Consider the following 24,842-nt stretch of genomic DNA (forward strand, 5'->3'; position numbering starts at 1 on the left):
CCAGGCCAGTATCATAGGACTTCAAATTGGAAAGCAAGCCCTGACTTATAAGCATTTATAATTTTTGTGATGTGCAAATGATTTAAAATACTAATCAGACGTTGCTGTTGCTACTTAAAGTGTTAGGAATACAAAAGTGTTTTCTTAACACGATAGTGTCCCTCAGTCATAACTTATGGCTGAGGCACAATATAGTGTTAAGAAAACACTTTTCTTTGCCATAAGGCTATTGTACACCAATTAGCTTTTATTGTATTATGCTATTTGCTCTGTTAACTCAGAATCTAAAAATTCTATCCTATGCCTACAGGAGTTAATAGACAGCTGGAGAAAGTGCAACAATGTATTGATTAACGGTAGTATTGTTATATAATGCAGCAAGTTTTAGATTGATACCAGTTTCCCTACTGAGTATTTGTAAGTGCTTTGTGAGTTGAGCACAGAGACACACGTCACTACGAACACCTTTTTTTTTTTTTTTAAACAATGTGGTAACAAACGTTAGTCTTCCATCTCAGAAATATTGCGCGCATCTGACCCTACTTAAAGGGACACTCCAGGCACCCAGACCACTTCTGCCCATTGGAGTGGTCTGGGTGTCAACTCCCACTACTCCTAACCCTGCAAGTGTAATTATTGCAGTTTTTTTATAAACTGCAATAATTACCATGCAGGGTTAACTCCACCTCTAGTGGCTGTCTACTAGACAGCCACTAGCGGTCACTTCCTGCTCTATAGCACAGGAAACCTGTGCTAGAACGTCGCTAGATGTCCTCACGCTGTGTGAGGACCTCCAGCGTCGCTCAAATCCCCATAGGAAAGCATTGAAATTATTTTTCAATGCTTTCCTATGGGGAGCGCTAATGCGCGCATTGCCGCGCATGCGCACTAGGTCTCCTCGGCCGGTGAGCGGGATCAGTCTCGCCCACCGGCCGACGCAATGGAGAGGAGAAGGAGGAGAAGGAGACAGCGTCGCGGAGAAGGAGACAGCGGCGAGGGACATCGCCGCTGCCTCAGGTAAGTGACTGAAGGGGTTTTCACCCCTTCAGTACCTGGGGATTGGGGGGTGGGAGGGAGAGGGACCCTCCAGTGCCAGGAAAACAGATAGTTTTCCTGGCACTGGAGATTCCCTTTGACGCCAAATGCGACTAAGGTGCTGGTCCATTCAACTGTCATTTCTCGCCTTGACTACTGTAATTCGCTTCTCAGTGGTCTTACGTGCTCCCAACTTGCGCCGTTGCAGTCCATAATGAATGCGGCGGCAAGGCTCATCTTCCTGTCCGCCCGCCCGCACCTCACCCTTCTGTCAGTCCCTACAGTGGCTTTGTGTAAGATATAGGGCTCAATTTAATATTCTGGTTCTTGCTTTCAAATCTCTACATAATGCTGCTCCCACCTATCTATCCTCCCTAATACACAAGTATGTCCCATCTAGGCTCTTATGCGCTGCTGAAGACTTACGTCTATCTTATGTCCGTACTCCCATGTCTGATGCTCTCCTTCAAGACTTCGAGGACTGCACCGTTCCTATGGAACTCACTTCCCTCCTCCATTAGATGCTCACCCAGTCTCCACTCCTTCAAAAAAATCATTAAAAACCCACTTCATAAAAGCGTATCAATTAAACTGTTTATAGCTCCCAACTGATTCCTCTCTTGCAACTGTCATTAGTCTAATACTATCCTTACCTTTTTGTGTCAATTTACCCCACTCACTCCAGTATGCAAGCTCATTGAGCAGGGCCTTCAACCCATCTGTTCCTGTGTGTCCAACTTGTCTGGTTACAACTACATGTTTGTTTGTCCACCCACTGTAAAGCGCTGCGGAATTAGTTGGAGCTATATAAATAACATAATATTAATAATAATAATATAGTATTACTATTATTAACAATAATAATGATAGCAGCTTTTGCTTACGTTCTTCCCTTTTTCTGGTTTTCAATGTCAATACTTCACAGAGAGCATGTGCTTCTCTATGAGAGGCACTGGATGAAATTAGATGCCAAATAAGAGTCAACAGGCAAAATGATGAGGCAGAAATATTCAGATAAGCAAGATCAATTATTATTTTTTAATAGACTGCTTATTTTACAATATGCAGAGGGATTTGGAATAGCACACATGTAATTCTATATTGTTTTGATGACAAATACTATAGCCATTGCTACAACCCAGGAGCAGGGGAAATGTGCAAAGCACCTTTAAAACATTTCAAGCAGCCTATATGCATACACTCAGAAGAAAATGCCAGCTATTGCTAAAGGTAACACTTGTCAGCACATAAAATTGTTCCAGCAAATACAATAAGCCCTTAAGGCAGTACTGCCCTCCACACACTGTTTATATTCACAGTCTGATCCCTTGTGCATATATTCCACCATGCATTACTCAATAACAATTTAATCTTGCATGGGCTTAGGTTCATCAACACTTTCAGGAGGAACTTACATCTGCAAAAACAGATTCAAATGAAAAAAATCACACAATTAAATATCTACCGTATATAAAAAAAAAACAAGGTCTTCTAGAGAATAAATCAACTAAACTTACAATACACAACTGATATATGAATGCCACAAGGCTAGGAATATTTAAAATGTTCATAAGTGCGAAGTTGCTTTATTCTGCAACATATTTTTAAAAAAATAAATAAAATAAAAAAAAACACATTACAAGCCCTATCGAATCATATTGCTGATGCACATATGGAACATTTTCTGATGCAGGAAAAAACAATAGGGTATTCTTGACTCCATTAATAGTAAAATAACAGATGTCTGGGGGTTTAATTCTGACCACATTATATATAAAGGCGTTGTGGAAGGCTCAAGAGACATCAGTACAGGATTCAATACACACTGGCATCTACATGACACAATGTCTTCTACCATACTATGTTCTAATTGATAAACCAAAATCATTTACTGGAAAGCTGTCCATAGGAGCTTCATAAGCTGAATTAATGCTTTTAACTCTGATTTGGTTGTGGAGTACAGGTGCATTTGACACAGGTTAAAGGAACACTAATCTCCATAAGAGACAACTGCACACTGTAGTTATGAGGATGGATAAAAATCCTTTGAAGGGCATTTTTTTTTTTATGTAAAGGGCAACTCCAAGCACCATGGCCACTTCAACGATTTCAATCTGAAGCTGGCTGTAGTATTGATGATGCTTGGGGTAACCCTTTAAAATCTGTTATTTTTTTTTATAAATAAAATGCTTTTGGAGGGGGGGGGGGGGGGGCGGGAGGGAAGAATCTAGTTTCTATTCAAGATGCATTCTATTGCAAAAAGGTCTTCACCTGCTTGCAAATATTACAGATAAAAACCAAACGACCATGCAGAAACAAAAAACGTAAGCTCCTGATAGCCAAGTTGGATAACCTCTGGCTTGCAATCAAGCAGTAATGGAGGAAGGGAGCAGTGTCCAGTGCAGACCATGTAAAAAGTGAAAACTGTTCTAAAGCAGTTTGACTACTTATAATATGGGGGGCACGATAACCACTGCAACACACTAATTGTTATGGTGCTACGACTGTTCCTCTTCCAGTCCAATTTTCTATATTTACCTTCAGTTCATAGACTTGTATAAAAGAAGGTATAAATAATGAAACATTTTCTGGAACATTGACTGGATAAAAGATGGAATTCTACTTATAACACAATCTAAGCTTTCAACAACTTTTGTACTATAACAGAAAAGACGATCCAACAATCCCTCCAATTAGTGTCAAACACATGTAATCAGATTTTGTGGAGAGCAGCAGCTAGGAATCAGGGGCATGGCAGACAGTACATTATTATTTAGAGCTGCTAGGAGGAAATACAGGATTATTAATTTAAAGAAGGTATATCAGCAGAGAATAAAAAACTCCTAACCTAGATCAAGAGGACATTAATGCAGAAAATATATTTTAACACATTTAAAAAAAATAAATAAAAAGAAAAGAAATAAAAAAATATTATATATACACACACACACACACATATACGCGCACACTGATATGGTATAATAATTTGGATGGGGTATTTGTGTACATCTTAAAGAGACAAACACGTCTTCATCAAGGTAGATAAAATAGGTTAAAAAATTCCTTTAAAGTTATTTTATTTTAATTTCATTTGGATTTTAGATAGATTATAGGTCAATGATTATTCAGCATGAATCAGGGATTAGTTATGCAATATGAGGCTGTATATTCATGCAATATTTACTTTTCTGGTAAATGGATTCCATTAGTCCAAATTAATTGAACTTGTGCCTGTGAAGATTGCATGCACTTCTTCAAATCAAAACTTTTATTAAATAAATATACAAAGTTCTAAAAAGACCTCAATCCCACTGATTCTGCAAATGTATCTACACACAACGAACACCTTACCTTAAATAGTTACTCCATTTAAGCACCATAACCACTTCATTCATAAAATAAATAAAAAAACATATCTAGGGTGACCCCACCCTTTATGTTGCTCTTCAAATAGGAGTGATTAACATATTAAATTGGAGTTGGTTCACCTTGCAATCATTACATGATCATGTATTTCTAACTGCATATAATAAAAAATATATATATATTAAACCAATCTGAACTAATTATTTTAAATATGAAGTCTTCACTTGGTTGCATTTATTAAAGATAACAACTAGTAAGAATGAGTCTATGTTAAAAAAAAAAAATATATATATATATATATATATATATATATATGATTTACTATATATGATAGAGTCTTATTGAATAGGGATTTAAATCATGACTCAAATCAACTTCTAGATCTTTTGTAGGTTTTCACTTTTTCAGTGACTTGTAGTTTAAAGGTAGCAAGGGAGGCTAGGTTTACATATACATACAAGAGGACAGAGGCACTTCAATGAGATTAAGTCATCTGTGACCTACAGTGTGTGTGTGTGTGTATACATATATATACACACACACACACACACACACCGAAGTGATCTGGATGGAGTGCCTCTGTCCCCTTGGCCAGTGCAGTGTAAAACAGTTTTGAAAAAACTGGAATGTATACATTGCAGTGCTAAGAACACCTCTAGTTTTATGGAGTTTGAGTCAGTGAGACGACCCTGGACTTCCTCAAGCTTTGTGCGAGGGTGTCCAGTGCCTTAAAAAAAAAAAAAAACACATATGAAAGCATTGTGGCGACACATTGAATTCCAAATTTTAAAGTGTTTCTTGAATGACAAAGCAGACACTTGCAATTATGATATTATTTAATCAAAAACCTTTCTTTAAAAGTGCTTTTCAAATGTTAAAGCAAGACTTTTTCTAAAACTAAAATGACAGACTGGCAAATTCACCTCTCATACACCTCTATGACAAAAATTACTGCTTCAAAGTAAATTCTGTTCTACAACAAAAACAATACCTGATCATCACAATCCCACTCAGTGTAGTGCAGTTTAGTTTGCTTGCAGATAACCAAGCTGATTCACAGCAAATTCCAATTTAAAAAAATGGAGAAGGTCGAAGGGTTCTAAGTATAAAAGCAGTAAGTAGGCAGTGCTCAGGGAATTGCGATGTCTACAGGGAAAGCAGTGCAGCAAACTTCTAAGGAAGGGACCAAGGGATTTACATGTCGAGCAGCGTATGGTTGATTTGTAACAAATCATCTTCTTCATAAATTCAATATATTTCTACCGGACATACAACAAGCGTGTGTGTAATAAAATGATTTACATTTGAAAAGAGGAATGTTCACTTACAGAGAAAGCACAGTCCTTTAACCTTAAGCCTAGAAAAATCCTACTGCAAAGTTTACGGTGATGAAAAAACAAACAATGGTGTCAAGTAAGAAAGCGTACATCTGTGCTACACTTTGACAATCCTATGATGTCTCAAACACACACGTGTGCTCAGGCAACAGTGGTTTTGCAGAAATTCCACACTTGATCTCCATTATCTGCAATGTTATATGCGTACAAGTACAGAAACAGAGTTAACTGCTTAGCATGATGCACATGAACCATGTTTGTAGTGTTTAGGGTATTTATTTTTATTTTACTGCAAAATGAACACGTTTTAAAATTAACAGATGCACAGAGTTGGGTATACATTGCTCAAACCTATTGTAATATTTTCCTGGACATTGTGGAATTGCCATGTATAACTCCTTAACCTCAAGGAGAAAATTAAAGACTGCAGAACCCCAAAAGAAGACATTTTACAAGATACATAACAAAAGATAACAGGAAAGTTTATCAGATGTGACCAGACTAAGGGTCTTGCTTCCCGGAGCAATATCTAGAGGCTGCTTAGACTTCTAAAGGACAAGATTTAATTTTTAAAAAAAATAGGATTAACAATCTTCCATTTTGGTATAGCGTACGATAAAGAAAAGGAAGAAAAGGTCCACTTCTTGATTAATTTTATGAAAAGTGATTGAACTTGGTAAGACATTGGGGACCACAACATCATTAGCATTGAGTCCTGTGAAACCAAACAAACAGACACATGGCAAAAGGGCTGATATACTTTTGTCTTGTACCTTGTAGCAAGGCCACTCCTCTACTAAGGATCAGAATCTGAAGTGGGATATAGTTTAGTGTGGCAAACATAGAGCAGCCGGAGACATGAGTTAAAATTAAAAGGCCATCTCACTAAAGGACGTGTTATATCACCCATGAATAATTCTGCAGTGTCCTTATCCAGTCTAGTCACAGTACAACGGACAGGTGCCCTCTGAGGGTATTGAGGCCAAGGTCCTTGTCAAGTTCTGCTTGAACAAATTCCAAAATATTTTGTGATAATGGAGAAGATATCAAAAACCACAAGCTGACCTCAAAACACACAACATATGATATAGCACACCAATGAGGATGTAATTTCTCTAGATTTCATAAAATAATTTTACTAAAAGACAGGGGGGGAGGGGGGGATGGAATGGAATTCCTGGCACTATCAATCAAACTGCACCATGAGTGGAAGTAAGATTGAAGAAGGGTGTAGAACAGGACACTGAAAAAAACAAATGGAGGATCTAAGAACGCAGTACTATTTAATAAGACTTGCAAGTATGTGAAAGGATTCTCATGTCACCTTAGGTTAGATCAAGATCAGAGCTTAAATTAAGGCGATTAAATAAAGCAACATTTTCAGGTTTAGACACACATAGGAAATTTGACAAGTAAGACTCATTAAGATAAAGGTGACCTGGAAACTGCTGATGCTGGTACAATAGACGTGAAAGCACTGCAAAACCGAGAAGGATAAAAAAAAAAAAAAAAAAAAAAAAAAAGAATATACAGCTGCTAATATTATGTTTTTTTTCTTTATTTGGGAATGTCATGTCATGTTGACAAGATATTTGATACTCCTGTTTTTGCTTTGTGGATAACTAGTAAATTAAATCCACAAAAAGTGGGGGTGACCAATCTTAGCAATGTATAGTGCTTTTTAATTAGACTTCTACGATGCTGAGCCTGGATAAAGATAAGACACACAAATGTTTTCACTTGCAGGGTTAAAAATGACAGGGAGGTGGCATTGAGATAAAGGGACACTATAGGCACCCAGAGCACTTTAACAAGAGAGTGGAACAAAAGATTATTAAAAAAAATAATAATAATAAAAAAATTATAAATATGATGTGTAATTTACTAACACAACCAATTAATAGAGGAATATAAGCAAGCCTATTACATAGCCCTTAAGGAAAGGTGCTGTGAAGATGTGACATCAAATGCCTCTGTATCCAGGAAGGTAATCGTTCTGAAATAAAGACTTTTAATATATTACATAAGTCTAATAATAAAACAGAGTACTTTGATCATTCTAACAAATAAATGAGGACCTATGACCATAAACTTAAAAAGTAGCACCAGAGGCATAAGAGCCAATTCTAAATATAGGTAGAGCAAGATGACACAAACTATTCATTTAACAAATGCAAAATAGAGAATTGAAAGAGTGGGGGAAAAAAAATCTGTTCAATTCACTCTGCAAAGCAAAAGCTTTCGATAGGTTCATTCCTAAACCTTGTGTATTAATATTCAGTCAGTACAAACGAATACAATGTTAAATACCATTAAGCATTTCAGCAAAATGGATTATTGTCAAGATCTGATACCATATGGCTCGGTTTGAGGTTTAAAACACAGGAACTTCAGCGCAACTGACACATTGCACTATTATCAGAAGCTTGAGTGTGGTTTGTGCAAATCATGCATCACTAAAAATCATGTTTAGGACATCAGTGCACAGGTCAACAGAAAGTGTTGTCGTTAGCCAATGAGATTTAATATGAACTACAGTTTGTGACATCCTGACATTCATCGCAAATGAATAACCGGGGCAGGAGGAAGACTGACATAGATCCCTGTAGAACATTGTTGAGCTCCCATTATGTCATGCTAAACGATACTAAAGTATTGTATAAAAACACCTTTGTCAGGATAAGCATGAAATACACTATACTGCAAGGTAAGTCCATTACTTGCAATGACTAACATTCAAAATCGTTCTTTTTATTCCATGAAATTGCTAGATTGGGGATCAGTAGTATACTGGTAATGTGAGTGTTCACCACTAATACTTTGCATAGCAGGCATTTAATGCAAGCAGTCTTTGAGATGATTAACATAAGAGTTATCATTACCTGAAGCAGATTCACAAAATAAGTTTTGTTTGAATCAAACCCACAACCTTCATTAACAATCAGTTTGTTGACTTACCATCCTGTGTAGGAGCACTTTGCAAAAGTGAGGGTGGTGGTGGCCCCGTGCCACTTGGTGGACTAGTATGTTGTGTTGGTGGTCTTATTAAAGAAGGGGATGAACTAGGTGGAGGTCCCAGTGGTGGTCGGCCAGGCTGAGAATGATTTGCTGGTGGAGGATCAGATCCTACAGAAACAAGTCAGTGCATCAATATTCAAACTGTATTTACAAAGCAAATAAGGTAAATGCAAACATGTTAGTAAACTACCACTGCCAAAAGCGGGACAGGGAGCATACTGAACAAGATAAATCATGTCTTAAAAATCACACACTTGCCACCTGTCCAACACGTAATCGATTGAGAAGACAATATTATTTATATGAATATGCAGCTATAACATCTGCGAGAAGTCAAATCAAATTATTAGATATATGGAAAACATGGCTAGACTTACTGCATAAAGACACTGTAAAGTTAGGGACTAGTCAAACAATTGACTTAGGTCCACAGGGAGTACTGATAAGGTCAGGGCTGTATAAAGCGTTATGAGGGAGCAGTAGAATATTTTTTTTTTTTTTTTAAAAGCTATATTTTTTTTAGTTAGCATTAGAATTATTAATAACAGTAGTATTATAGGTATTACTACATATGCAATACTACAATATGCACCTATCTTTGTGTGTTTGTTTTTATGCGTTTTTTACTTTGTGGGGTTCATGTGCTTCCCCTTTTGTACCCGATATAAATAAAGTATGAATGTAAAAAAAATTTTTTTTTTTTTTTTTTAAATTACACAAAATACACAACAATGACAGCCGACGTACAATTCTGGACCACCATATCTCATTCACTTCACACTTCTATTAATTGTACCACAGGTCACACACAATTGTCCCAGTTGAATATCACAAGCTTGAGAATTCCAATAGTGAAAGAGACAGTCCACACTGAAATAAAATCACAAAAATATACACTTACTGAGCCTAGTGTGGCTAGGGCTGCATGGGCAGAAACAAGTGATTTAACTCTTAAATGACAGATCGTAAAGTAGTGAAACTGCATGAACTACACACAAAAACAGCTGTATTAAGCTCAAGTTGTTTTGGTGACTTTGGTATCTCTGTAAAGCAGTTTCAATTCAAGCAACAACAAAAAATACACTGTTTTATCAGCTACTCTGATAAAACAAAGTCACAGTTTATGTAAACAGAGGACAGTAAGTTTAAAAAAAAATTACAAAATACATTCATCCAAGTTGGAAGTACAACTAGCTACAAGTACCTTTACTCTGTGCTAGAGCCAATTAATACTTTGTCAGAAGATTAAAGGTGAAAGTACATTACAATCAGCAGCAGTGTTAACTGTGGTTCGACCAGGTTTAGGGAGAGAATAAATAACATAAAATAAAAAAAATACACACACACACACACACACACACCTCACCAAATGTAATATCAACTTGTTTTTAAAATTTGAAAAATATGAGAGAATATATATTTTTATATATGTGCTCTCATACTTTCATGTGTTTGCAGTGATCGGTGCTGAAATAAATATATATATATATATTTTTTTATTATTTATTTCAGCACCTATCACTGCAAACACTACATGAAATTTTCATAAATTCTTAGTACACATGGTCTGTACAGACCGAGCTCAGCAGTTGTAATTTAAGCAGGTAGATGCAAAATATATGGTACTCATACAGCTGAAAAAAGCAACTCTATGCAAATATTAATAAACATGTAACATGAACCATCAAACCAATTTAGTTTCCTTGACAAGAGCTGCCACACAGAATGTTATACAGCAGGGGTGTTAAGACTGGCAAAGCATCATTTAGCATTGTAATGAGGGGTTTCCTTTTTACGATCACTGTAACATGGCCTATGTAAAATAAAGATCTTTGAATGTCTTAAACATTTGAAGCACTAAAACGTAAACCTGAATTAGGCTGTTATGGTGCAAACAGATCCCTGGGCGCTGATTTCGCCCAACTGTTTAAACAGTTTTGAATCTAGCCCTCATTAGCTCTTTGCACAAACTTCTGTTGCAGTCTGAGGCTTAAATCAGGAAATGTCCCAGACATTGTTTTGGTGCTTACAGTTTCCTGTCAAACACGGTTGGTTCACCATATGGTAAATGGGTGATATGTGCTAAGCATCACAAAACAAATGCCTATTTGCCCTTATTTTATTCTTGGCTTTGCAGAATGAAAACACCGCAGGGCAATTTTGCAATCATACTGGTTGTAAGTTTAATTTAATTGTAATGACATGCACTACAAAGTAAACACATTGATTAATGTTTGTTAAATGGACACTATAAGCACCCAGGCCACTTCAGCTCAATTAAGTGGTCTGGGTGCCAGGTCCCGCTGGGGTTACCCTGCCTGCTGTAAATCAGAGAAACTGCTATGTTTACATTTGGGGTTAAGCCAGCATCTAGTGGCTGTCTTCCGGACAGCCACTAGAGGTGCATTTGCAACGCTGGAAGCATTTAATGCCTCCATCACGCAGAGTGTCCATAGGAAAGCATTGAAAAATGCTTTCCTAAGGACACTTTGAATGCGTGCGCATTCCACTCCGCTGACCTCAAACTAGGGAGCCGACGTCGGCGGGGGAGGAGAGGTAAGGGAGCTCGGCGGTGGAAGAAGGTGAGTAACTGAAGAGGTTTTAACCCCTTCAGTACCACGGGAGGGGGCTCCCTCAGGGTACTATAGTGTCAGGAAAACCGATTTGTTTTCCTGACACTATAGTGATCCTTTAACCTTCACTGAAGTGGTCTGGGTACATTGCAGCGTTAAGACAATCTCCAGTGGCTGTGTTTCAGAGGCACTTCATGGACTCTAATGGAGTTGTATTAGGATTATTATCTATAAAGCACCAACAAATTACACAGCGCTGTACAATAGGTGGACTAACAAACATGCAGTCAAAGAAACAATGTAGAAGTCCTCACGCTTTGATTGAGGATGTCCAACATCTTCAATTCCCCATAGGAAAGCACTGATTCAGTGCTTTTCTGTGGGAAAACTTTAATGTGAGTGCGGGGCCTCCCACACAATTGGTGTGAGGGAGGGAGTTTTTAACCCATTTCCTGACAGGAGTATGGGGAACCTAATAAAGGGACAAGGCACACTATAGCATCAGAAATGCAGGTTTGTATTCCTAACACTATAGCTCTTCTTTAACATTCCTCCCCTTTACAATCTTTTTGCATTACCTATATATAAATCTGCACCCATTTTTCTTACTAGGATCAAAATGTATTCTTGACTGCTGTAGAAGACATGTGCATTCATTGTACATTACATTAGTTTGATAAGGACACATGACATGTGTGACATGTCATGATTCCCTTTTATTCCAGAAGTTTGGTCCTTAAGGGGTTAAAAGAAGAGTGCACAAATGCACATGTCTAGCTGGAAGTTTATTCTGTAATACAGTTTATTCTGTAATATTTTACATCATCATTGGATACATTGGATACATGATGCATTTCACCTGCAGAGTCTCCACACAAATGGATATATTGTAAAACCAAAAAAAAAAGTGCCAGTAACACATTAATCCAGTGTCTTAAGAAATATCTTAAGGTCCATTCTTTTAATACTATTCGGTTGTTTAAACAGAAATTAATTCTTTTGTTTACAAAAGGCAAAATTAGTTATTTTATCTGAAACTGCTTTATTTGGCTGCTGTTTGGTTACTTATATAGAATCATCCAATTCTCAGTTAGTCTCTATGGTCTTGCCTGCTTGATTCCCTGCTTAGAAGCGATCGGTTTTCAAACATTGCAATCATCTTTATTTATTTTTTAACATACGGTTTGTTTTCCTTTCAAAACATGATAAAATGACTTATTAAATTATATATTACATTAAAAGAACACTATTGGGTTATTAGGTCCCCCCCCCCCTTCAGAATCACGCTCACGCTGGGCTGAAGGGATTAAAACCCCTTCAGCCACTTGCCTTAATTCAGCGCCGGTCTCCCTCGGTGCTGGTGACCTCTCCTCCCCCTGCCAACGTCCGCTCCGTATGCAAATGCGCATCAAGAGACAGCCACTAGAGGCTGGATTAACCCTCAATGTAAACGTAGCAGTTTCTGAAACTATGTTTTCAGCTGCAGGGTTAAAACTAGGGGGACCTGACACCCAGACCACTTCATTGAGCTGAAGTGGTCTGGGTGCCTATAGTGGTCCTTTAAACAATAGCTTTGATGTGGCATTGTCCTTTTAACATTTACGCAAGTTGTGCAGGCAAGATGTAAGATGAACAGATCCCCCTGCACTAACTCATTGTTCTGAGAGTCGTCCATGTTAATTCTGTCCAACGTCTCTCCTCCCTGGAGGGTTGAACCTAAAACAGCGCATGCATGGTCCACAACTGTGTAAAACTGTACACATCCTATTTGCCCATGATGTGTGGGAACACAAACAGAAGTGGAGAAGGAATGTTTTTCCATTAGAAACTAAATGTATGCACACATAATTAGACAATTATTTTAGAATACAAAATATTTTGTGTTTGAGCAGAAGTCTGAATGCAGAAGCATACGATTGGTAAAACATGCAGTGTTACCACACGGCTAACAGTTTACATTTTAGGATAGAATTCATAGACTCCAAACATCTACCATACCTGGACTCATAAAACTGTTCTGAAGTGGAGGACCTCCAAAAGAAGCCCCATAATGCTGTGAAACTGGTGGCTGTAGATTTCCCTGTGGGGTTTGTCCTGATATTGTCCCAGTTGTTGGGGGGGCATTATTTCCATGAGCTTGCGGCTGTGCATGACTCAAAGGTGTTGGAAAATACTGCCAGCTTGCTGCTGGGTTTATTCTGGGAACACTGCCACCAACAGTAGCTGGCACACCAGTAGAGTTTTGAGAGGAAGCTGGCATCCTGGAAGAAGGTCCAGCATTTTGAAGAGATACTGTCGGCATGACTCCCATAGGCGGTCTATTATGAATCTGTCCAGATCCCTGGTAGTTTACCAGTTGTGGAGAAGTCTGAGGACCACCATAATAATTGTATAATCCAGGGCCTGCATGCTGAGGAGCCTTGACTGGCATCTGTTGCGGGTTGGAGTTTGGTAGAACAGAACTGAATCCTTGACCCAAGGATGACTGGGGTGGATAGATCAACTGGTTTTGAACTGGACCTTGAAAAGAAAAGGTTAAAGCATTAGTACATACACAGAAAATGTAAATGCAATATAAAATAAAGGAACAACTTTCATGATCCTGATAATTATGATTGAACAAATGTCAATTATTCTATGTATATTCATAAGAGGTTTAATATTTTTTTGAAAACATTCTCCTTACTGGAGCTTGCATTTATTAGTCCTGGTGTTCAGATTAACTGCAGGTTAAGAGTTCAAGCACTTCAAAATACCCATTCAACCTTTTTTTGCACTATGGGACAGGGAAGGGGGAAGAAGGCTATGGGAACTGAGGAGGAGGGGGAAAAGAACACTAAAAGAGAGGGAGGGGAGAGGAACACTGGGTCAGGGGGGACCACTAAAATAGAAGGGACAAGGTAAGTATTTCATTTTGGATTCATTTAATTCATTAAAAATAGTCTAATATTAACAAAAATTATAGAAAAAAAATAAAAACTTTGAAAATCATTTAGGGAAAAGTCATTTTCGGTTTCGTTTTGGCCAAGGGCATCCTGAATTTTCGGTTTCGGGTAGGGATGCACTGAAATTTCAGCAGCCAAAAATGGGGCTCCCCCATTTTGGCCGAAAATGGGTTAAATCTGTCAAAAATCACACCTCCCTCCTTGCCCCGCCCACCACCTTCCCCTTCGTGAGGTACTCCAGTGTTCTCAGTGAAGCCACTTTGGGTCTGTCTCTGGAGCACAATGCCTGCACTCACTGCAGATGCGAACTCCTTCACTATTACAGAACACGGATATGTCGTCATCGGAAGTGGGTGTTACCGAGCGGCCATTTTGGATGAGGGCAGGAATGATGTTAAACTCTACAGAGAGTATGGGCACAGTGTGAACTGTTTGGCAGTGTTATTGGTTAAAGAAAGCTGCAGAGTCAATGTGTAACATGAAGACATGCTTTGTAACACATGGACTGAGTAATGAACTTTTCCAGTCTCACTCACAGACAGGAGACTGTATTATACAAGCACACACATATACATACAGACACACACACAAATTATAAACTGACTGCAATACAGAGACACTGACTATTGAATTAATATCAATATATTATTCTTTAGTCCTATTTAACAAACAGATTTAACAGATTTTTATTTATATTGTTTTTTTAAGTTATTTTCTGTCCAATTTTGATGTGTTACTTTCAATAAAAGTGTTATTTTTTGCTTGTCGTTTTTCATATTAGATTCATTAAATTCATTAAAAAGTCTAATATTAATAAAATTATAGAAAAAAATATTTTAAAATAATTTTGGGGGAAAAAACTTCATTTTCGGTTTTCGGCCAAGGGCATCCTGAATTTTTGGTTTCGGACCAGAATTTTCATTTTGGTGAATCCCTACTTACAATGAATAATGGTAGATAAGTCAAGAGTGGTGTTAAATGAAATGTGTCAGTGTCCTCTTATCTAGATGTTTGGATCCAATTTAATGGGAGGTGATATTTATTAATGTAGCACATACACACAACACATTATTTGAAGTAACAGACAATACTAGCATCATAAACGCAATCCAAAAATTGCAGAACCAACGTTCAGTGCCTCCATGCTTTTAATGGAAATTATGTACGCAACTGTTAGAGATACAAAGACACGGTGCATCTCTATGAGAATATGCTGACTGGCGAAGAGCAGCCATTGCCACAAAAGCACACTAGTCTTCACTATGAGAAAACATTGGATCGGCATTATTTATGATCAACTAGAGGAGGTGGTGCGACCACAGCAAAAACAGCGTGCTAAAAAGGTAAGTAAAACTTATTTTTTTATTCATTGTGGGTGTAACTGATAATCTAAAGTTATGTTATAACACTATAGCGTTATGATAAAATGTTTGTATTCCCAACACTATAGTCTTCCTTTAAATTGTGATTGTGTACAACTTTAGAATGGTTTGGGGTAAATTTAACCTTGGTACGAGAGTATTAAATATAATATGTATGCAATACTTGGGTTGAGAAATAGTTTGAGGTAGGGTAATGCCCTGGGAGGAAGGCTGACAAGCTATAAGAGTTCAGGTTACTATTAACCTATTATTCCGCACATCTATCATGGCATGTAAGTCAACCTATCCATGACAGACACTATTTATCAAAGGGTCAAACATTCAGTCTTTGGGATTACATGGTTACTGACAGGCAGAATTAGAATCAGCAGCAAAGGAACAGAGCAACATCCTTAAATGAGTGCAACTCAAAACCACAGTCTTGCTTTACAACCCAAATTAAGCAAAAATTAAGTGGTCATAAGAACGCATAACAAGAGAGTCTGAAATCTGTTTCATTCCTCCTTTCCCAGAGAAGTTAGATGAATACATTACTATGAATACATTAGATCAGCAAGTTGTTTCAATGTAATGGTCCCTCTGGAACATAATACAAACTCAAAGGCATTAATATACTGTGGCAATGCATCTTAAAGTGCAAACATCCACCAATAAAAATTAGCGTGTCATTTTATGAAAAAGTTGTATGGGATGGTGCAAACCCCCAAGCACACATTTTGCAAAACACTTGTTTTTATTTTCCCCCCACAATGATGTCAGACACAGGAGACATGTCAACCACAGAAGCATCATCAATATTATTAACCTGGAAATCACTACCAATCGCAGCAGTTCTGTGCTAAAAGATAAAGAAAACAAGTAATCTATGACAAAACATCCACCCCAAAATGCAGGGTGAGTGAGAGGGAAGAGTCAATCTTACAGTCAGTCAATCTATTATACATAAGGAAATGCAGTCTTTACTTTTCTTTAACGTTCAAAATATTTGTTATTTAAAGGGACTCTCCAGTGCCAGGAAAACAAATTCAGGACCCTCTAGCGCCCCTCTACCTCCCACCCCCCATCCCAAGACTTACTGGAGTCCAGCATCAATGTCCCTTAGCGCTGGTCAGGCTCCGCCTATGCTCCTCACCCGCCGGCAGGGGAGACCTAAAGCGCATGCGCGCAAATTAGACCCTCCCCATAGGAAAGCATCAGAAAAAAAACTGTACATACTCTATTTGCAATACCTTGGGTTGTCTACTTTTGCAAATGTTATGCCATCATGGGGGTAATTCTTATTCCTTTGCTACCATACGGTCTCAAATGCAACATAACTAATATGGCAAATTTCAATGAAAAAAATGAAATGGGCAAGCCTTATATTTGACCCTGTAACTTTCAAAACCACTATAAAACCAGTACATGGGGCGTCCTGTTATACTCGGGAGACTTCGCAGAACACAAATATGAGTATTTCTAAACAGTAAAATATTTCACAATAATGATATCGTCAGTGAAAGTGCAGGTTTTTTTTATTTTGTTTTCTTAAAAAGTGCTGGGAGGAAGTGATCTGAGATGCAGACATTTAAGATTGTCCCTTGGGCTGCATTAGCAAATATCTAAAGTGCCATAGGCTAGAGCTTGTTTTGCTCTCGCAGGCTTGAGTGCCGTGCAAAGGTACCTAAAGTGTCATGCATGGTGCATGTGCCATAGTAAACCATGGGTCAGGAACCGATCTGTAGAAATCATCACAAAAAATAGCATCTGCACCAAAAGTACAAAAATCTTTTTACTTTGATGTTATACAACAGTGCATTTTGCTCAAATACCGACAGATAAAGCAGAGGTACTTTACTTGTTTACCAAGAGTTGAGAACAAAACAGCATTGCTTCTGCTCATGTGATATTTTTCAAAATCTGATTGATTTTATGTCTGACAGTCAACCTGGACAAAAATTTGAAGATACTGCTCTTATTGTCTAGTTTTGTTTTCTTGAGTGATTTAGCCTGAGTTGTCATGGTGGGCAATCAAAGTACTGTTGCCTACTCAAGTACTAAAATCGGTTGATTTCGAGGTTAGGAAAGGGTTCTTTTTACTCCAAAAACTGAACCAAAATGCACTTTACTTGCTTTACAACAGCTGAGAACAGAAGTGCAGCCTTTTACTCATTTACTAAAATATGATTATTTCAAGGTTAGAGAAGTGTTCTTTTTACTCTAAGACAGAACTAACAACCATGAATTTGGACAGCTGGTTAAAGTAAGGAACTATCAATAGGGAAAAAAAAATATTACAACTTCTAATTGTTTGGCATTTATATAAAACGGCGAAGGAAGATACAAGAAGAAATCAAGAAAATTGGTCCAATGTAGTTGAACCTACTGTTCCTCATATAGCAGAGACAAGTGACTAGTTGAAGATAACAAAAAAAGCACATAATACTACCAAATCTTCTTCTTAAACAAAGAAATGAAAATATGATGACAGCTACTAGTCAGTTGGATTCATAGAAGCCAGAAATGAACATTGCCCTGAATCACACTGCTTATTTTTGGCACCTGCTAAATTACGTCGTCATTTAAAGCAAAACCACGCAGAGTACAAAGATCTAAGAAGTGTCAAAGTATCAGAAGATTAAACAACTTATGGGGAAAAAAAAATGTAAAAATGAAAATGCAACAGAGGATTCTTACATAGCAAATTATCGCATAGCACACACAAAATTGGGTAATCAATGATAAAACCATGTGCAAAAGAAAAAGTGTATTTTAAGTGAGAAGTTGTGTAAAATAATTTAAGCTGTACCACCTTCGAACAACACTGTTGTGTGTATTCATGATCTTGCTGATGACATCCAGACAGAATTAATTTCTTAATATATAAATATTTTATAGAATAGCACCCCCAAACCACGTGAAAATATAAGTAGTAAATTTACCCTTATGTAGTTTTAAGATTGTAAGAGGATTCCTCTTATCTTCTATTATATGAACATACAAATTACAACCTAAAATGAAGGGCAGAACTTGAGTAATGTGAAAAGATGTAATGAGCTCTGGGTAACGTAGGGTTACTCACAAGTAGTAACTTGAAACAGGCACGTAAAGGTTTCTTTAGGAGATGTAAACCTTCTGTTGTGTTTTCTCAATCCATAGACCATATGGAAAATAGAGGGAGAAAGGCAAACATAGTGTATTCCTTTAAAAGTTCAAATACTTTAATTTACAAATTGCATTTACAAGATGGATTCTTCAAGTATGCATATAGTAAGGTATATATCCAGACTTAGGGTATGATGTAACACAGTCCTCTGTAGTCAGCAACTATATGGCAGCTTTCAGTCCATACACATAAAATAAAATAATAACAGGAAAAATACAATGAGATAAAATATATTCACTATGTCTTTCTCCCAGCCCTACGCGTTTCGTCCTTCAAGCGGACTTCCACAGGGGCATCTTTCAGGCAACATTTTATCCATGCGTGGTTGCGGCATCAAGCAAGAATTCTTATCCAAGTGTTTGATGGAGGCTATTGCTTTTAGGCTTGTTGGTGTGACATGAGCCATTTAAGCTTTGAAAAAGTATTATAAAATCAATATGAAAGTTTGAGTTTCACGACAAAATCTGATATTTCTGTGTTAAAGGGGCTCTCTAAGTACCAGAACCACTTAAGCTCAATGTTATGGTGCAGAGTCTAGCACAGACTCCTTGGTTTGTAAGATCATTTGACTGGTTTGAGGTGTTGTCCAGAGCAATTAAAGCTATGCCCTTCTGCTGTAACTTGGATAAAGCAGAAGTGAACTATGGATGGCAAAGAAAATCTGAGAAGTTTGCAAGCAAGTTATCCTAGTACTTGTAGCCTATTACGGAGTCTCAATAATGGACTAAGGCAAGATACAGTACTCACTACCACATTAGACAAACTGCAAAAAAGGGGCTGGGTTTTAAACAGCAGAAAAGTCCCAGCTTTCCTCAAACTACCCAAACACAGTTTCACTTTAACGTAAAGTTAAAATATGAAGACTCTTTACACTATACTATAGTGGTTCTGTGTTTGGTGTGCTCCTTTAATAACTTTAGTTAGTAAACTTGGTTTCTAGTTCTGCTGATTTTTTCCCCCCTCTCAATTCCATATGGATAAAATAACATTTTAAAAAACAAAATTTCAACTGTGCATCATGATGTAGGATCTGACATGGGAAAAATACACGTACGTTTACATGTAAATAACTATTCCGTAAAAAAATAACCAAATAAATATGTTGTTATATTTACAGTAATGTCGAAAGAACAAAGAAAAATGATTTTTACAGTTAGCAAGATTAGGTAGAGTAAAGCAACATGATAAAAGTTAAAGCCACATCACAGTTTAAGAAAGCTGTACATGTGGCAAGAACGGTTGTAAGTGTAGCAGGAAGACAACGAGTATAGGAAATATGCCAGGATTCTTCATAAGTTGCTACAGTAATACAAACAAATCCCTGAAACACGACCTGTTTGGAAAGGAAATCTGTCAGATGGAAATCACAGGATAACACACCTCAGCACTTTATCAATTATTATTATACAGATACAAGCATGATAATGTGTTTTATTCCATAAACAAGGAATTGCTGAGAACTGATAGGGAAATTGCAATTTTATGTGTATAACATTTCCTTTACAGTTTAGAGTTTTATACAAAACTGAAAACAGTAGTTTGATCATTTCGATTATCCTGAAAAGTACATTGCGTTAATTCACTATCAATATTTTGGCATTAAAAAGTAGATCTTAAAGGGACACTCCAGTGCCAGGAAAACAATCCATTTACCTGGCACTGCAGGCCCCCTCTCCCCCCCACCTCCCATCCCCGGTTCCTGAAGGGGTCAAAACCCCTTCAGTGACTTACCAGAGGCAGCGACGATGTTCCTTTGCCGCTGCTTCTTGGTTTGCCCACGCTTCTCTGTTTGCCCACGTCATCCGGCGGGGGAGACAGATCCCGAACGCCGGCAGGGGAGACCTAATACACATGTGCTATAGCACAAATGATCAGTACTGTTCATCAATGTGTGCGTATATAGTGATGTACAACTTTTCATTGTAACCCCAAATTTCTTGATATTCCAATGTGGATTGACATCACACTGAAAACACGTTTATATAAATAAAAAAAAATTAAAAAATTAAAAAGTAGCCCAGTTAAAAGGTTGAGATTGCACAAATGCAAATTTGTCTTTTTGCATACATAAAAACATTCCCATAATTTAAAATTTAAAATGTGTTCCCACCCCTCCCCCCCATTATTAAAGGACCACTAAAGTCACCCAAGCCACTTTATTTCAATAAAGTGATCTGGGAGCAGTAATCCTGTACATTGCAGGTTTTGTTTTTTAAAGAAACTGCAATGTTGACATTGCTGGTTAATTCCATTTCTAGTGATTGACAGCCACTAGAGACACATCCATTGCACTGACCGAGAAAAATACTTTCATGTGACATGGAAGCCATCATTAGAAAGCATTGATTCAACAGCATGTGCATCAGTTCCCCACTGGTCTTCTATAAAGAGTATTGGATCACGCTAGAGTAGGCCATGTTTTCTTGATGTTGCAGCAGGCAGTGCCAAGGCTGAAAAAAGGGGAGTTAGCGCCATTTAAATTTGAAGACTGCAGTTTAAAGATACAGACTGAGAATTAGAAGCTATTCTACCGGATTTCCTTCATCTTACAATCACCTCCTCATTACCTTCACATGCTATCAGCTGCTGCAGTTATACCTCTATGCCATCTCATACAAATTCCTGTTAACTTTTGTCTCACCTCCACAGTTTACATTTAGATTGTAAGCTCAGGGGCAGGGTCCTCTACCTGTTGTCTCGGTCTGTTCTTATTGTATTGTCGTTTTCCCAATTGTACAGCGCTGCGGAATATGTTCGGCGCTTTATAAATACCAGTAATAAATAAAATAAATAAAATCTCTAATTTTGTTATTTTTATTTAACACACGGCGGACTTATCTAACAAGGGTTCATGAAACTAAAGCGTTAAGAACTCAGGTGTGTATTCCTAACGCTATAGTGTTCCTTTACAACATTTGTATTATGGGGGCTGCAACTCGCCCTACAGAGGCTGTACAATCTTTCCAGTAAAAACTGCCCCTTTCCTCAGCCCTGGAAGCTGATCTCCTGCTTTCAAACTTGAAATTTCTACAGCACTTCTAAAAACCCCACTACAAACAGTGCTGCTCTGCAAACACTTTACTGTTAATTAACATTTTAATAGCACTCCAACTTAATCACATATTAATGCTGTTATTGTTTGATCAAATGATGGGGGGGAGCGTCAAGTGAACAAGAGGTGAGCATCTTAACTCTAAATACACTTAAAGGATTGCGCCAAGAACCATAGCCACTTTATTGATTTGAAGTAGTCATGGGGCCTGGAGTCTGTATGTGCTGCATTATGCTTTGAAACACTGCACATACAGTGATTAACCTTTTTTGCATCATTAGCCAGCCTAGAGGTTCTGGGCTAGCTAATGTTAATTCTGTGCAAAATTGGCATCTGGCACCAGGACGCACTGCCTATGGCAGCATCTGTGCTCCCACCTTAGGCCGTCCTCTATGACAACCCTTTCCCACAGACGGAGGTTAGTGATGCCAACCAAGTAGAATCAGGCTGAGGGAAAAAGAGGTTTAAGTTGTTTATTTTGATGCGTGAAAGATGGACAAGCACAAATGGGTTTACTGCAACCAAAACCAGTGCTTTAGGAAAACACTTTTTTGGGGGGTTGTAGTAACCCTTTAATGATGTAACTCCTTTTTATATGGCTGTCTTTACAGATCTTAATTAATAACTGCGAGTTTGAGAACAAAATTGAAAAGACATTAAAAGATAAAAGGTAAAGTTTTAGGGCCATAAAATGAAGTGATCATTTAACCAGATGAGCTGCTTAAAGTATAAAAAAAAATGTGTGGATTGGATACATGTATGGATTGATGTCAGTGGGAATAAGCTTTAAATTTCAAAATATTTCTACTGCTGTAAAGCATGCAATTAAATACTTGATGAATTAAATACTTGATGACACAGAGTTTACTTGGTGTCAAGAGATGTTCCTCCTTAGGGCACATGATTCAGACCAAAACTATAGTGTATATGTAGTATCCTGAACATCCGGTCACGTTCAGAGTGACTTGTGATGTCAAGTTTAACTGTTACTATATAATAAAAAAAAAAACCACATTAACCCTGTGATGTCAAAATATTTGTATACATCCACATCAGCTTAACGGTTATCTAGCTGTGGATACGGAAAAGCCGGCCAGACACTGAAACCAAATTCAACAAGGTAATGGAAAGCTTTAAATTCAGTTTGGCTATTAAAGCCTACTAATAACATGAATGGCTAAATCAATGGGTATGCTAATGTTCTAAAAAAAAAAAAAAAAAATCACAAAATCATAATGTTTACGGAAAGAACTTCAACTGCTAAATTACTACTACTCACAGTAGGAAAACAGGCTCCGAACACACACTCTCTCGATTATATATATCATCTAATAAGCATATATGTGTGATGAAGCAATCAAATAGCAGTGAAAGGTGAGGCACTGCTATAGGTTACTAGTTATACTTAAGTCATTTGTCAGGAAGCAGAAGATAACCCTTGTCTTAGTCACATTGTTATGAAGTGAGCCAGTGTTACCAAGCTTTTCTCTATGCTAGAACCACTGGGAAAATGTTACTACTCAAGTCTGCCTGTTGAGTTTATCATTCAATAATTCACTTTATAATTTCCTATAAAATCACATTAAACATCAGCAACTAAAACTGGATTCACGGGGTAGTTAAATGGGGACTTGAGGTTCTCCAGCACAATCTGATTTCTTCCATTACTCCTATAAAAGGATGCAACATATGTAAGCTGATATAGATATATATATATATATATATATATATAATCACTGTGGAACAGAACACTAGACAATCAAAGATCAAACAGTTCTGAAACAAGCCAAGGGACTTACAAAACATTCTAACCTTTGACCACTTCATAACAGTGAAACGAGCCTCAAATCCTGGCCTGCACCACTGCCATCCTGGAGATCCCAGCAACTACATCACAAGGCCTGACATGTACTACATAACACACAGAGCACTCACTCACTCTCCTACAAAAAGAGAGTTCCCATAGAGACCCAGTCCCTTTACAGCGATCCTGTTTATAATTATCCCCAATGTCCCCACTGAGAAAGTTATAAATGAATAAATAACAGTCACACCGAACACCCCCAGTGTGAGGCAGGGAATCCCCCAAACCCCAGTGTAGGGTCCTGACAGCACCCCCTCTAACCTGTTATCCTTAACCCTTTAACACCATCTGCTGTGAGGGCCAAGGCTGGCGACCCTGCTATGGGGCTAAGGCTTCTTCACCTTCACCAACACAGACTGATAGACAGACACTCACCGTTAGCATGGGGCGGCCCTGATCCCCCATTTTGGGAGTTATATCCAGCGCCGGACATGCTGGGTTTGGCAGAGGGGACTAGCAGTAGACGGAGTAGGGTTGGTGTACGCTGCGATCCAGATTCTCAGCCGCTCATCCTCCCTGTCGTTAGCTGGAAGTCGGCGCCCCTGCACAGGCCCCGAGTTAGCAGTAAGTAGGTAACTGGAGCCTGGCTGGGCCGTCTGGCAGCAGGAAGTGCGGAGTCCCGGCCCCTGGGCGGGCATACACATGCGCACTCGGTACACGTGGCACTTCCTGTAGGCCGGGCCCGGGGAGTGGGGAGTACCGGGTACAGCATGTCATGGCACTGGGATGGATGCTGACAGGGCATTCATGATTAACCTGTTAGCGCCCTCACTGCGGTGAGCTGTCTGTTGGCTGGGCGTTGTGGGAATGTATTTCACAATAGGTGGGCTGCCACTCACCTGTGGGGAAGGTGAGAAAAATGTTATTAGGCTTCATGGAAGGACACCTGTGTTCAGGGAAACTACAAATAAAACTTTCCGTACGTGGGAAGCTATTTAATGGATACATCTGCAAATGTAAGTTAGCCTTAGTGTTGTGCTCAAGTTGGTTACTTGTAAAGATGGGTTACCTGAGCCCTCTGAACAAGCAGACAAGGTGCTAAAGAGGGCTGCACGCTGACAAGGTAAGTAAAGGTGGGTGAAAGCACCAACAGTGAGGAATTTTAGGGTTCCAATTAGGCAATGA

At 38.2% G+C, this 24,842-nt stretch overlaps 1 protein-coding gene across 2 annotated transcripts in view; it reads right to left on the bottom strand.

The window, feature by feature from the left end:
- The window catches only part of SEC24A (SEC24 homolog A, COPII coat complex component), a 51,042-nt gene extending 26,678 nt beyond the window's left edge, over positions 1–24,364 (bottom strand). For both annotated transcript variants that reach the window (XM_063447470.1, XM_063447469.1), the window contains exons 1-3: positions 24,093–24,364; positions 13,328–13,849; positions 8,697–8,864 (exon numbers count right to left, since the gene is read on the bottom strand). In XM_063447470.1, coding sequence (XP_063303540.1) covers positions 8,697–8,864; positions 13,328–13,849; positions 24,093–24,150 — 748 coding nt within the window. In that variant the 5' untranslated portion in view covers positions 24,151–24,364. The remainder of the gene's footprint in view (positions 1–8,696; positions 8,865–13,327; positions 13,850–24,092) is intronic.
- Between the last annotated feature and the right edge of the window lie 478 nt (positions 24,365–24,842).

The sequence above is a fragment of the Pelobates fuscus genome, chromosome 3 (assembly GCF_036172605.1).
Source record: "Pelobates fuscus isolate aPelFus1 chromosome 3, aPelFus1.pri, whole genome shotgun sequence".
Lineage (NCBI taxonomy): Eukaryota > Metazoa > Chordata > Amphibia > Anura > Pelobatidae > Pelobates > Pelobates fuscus.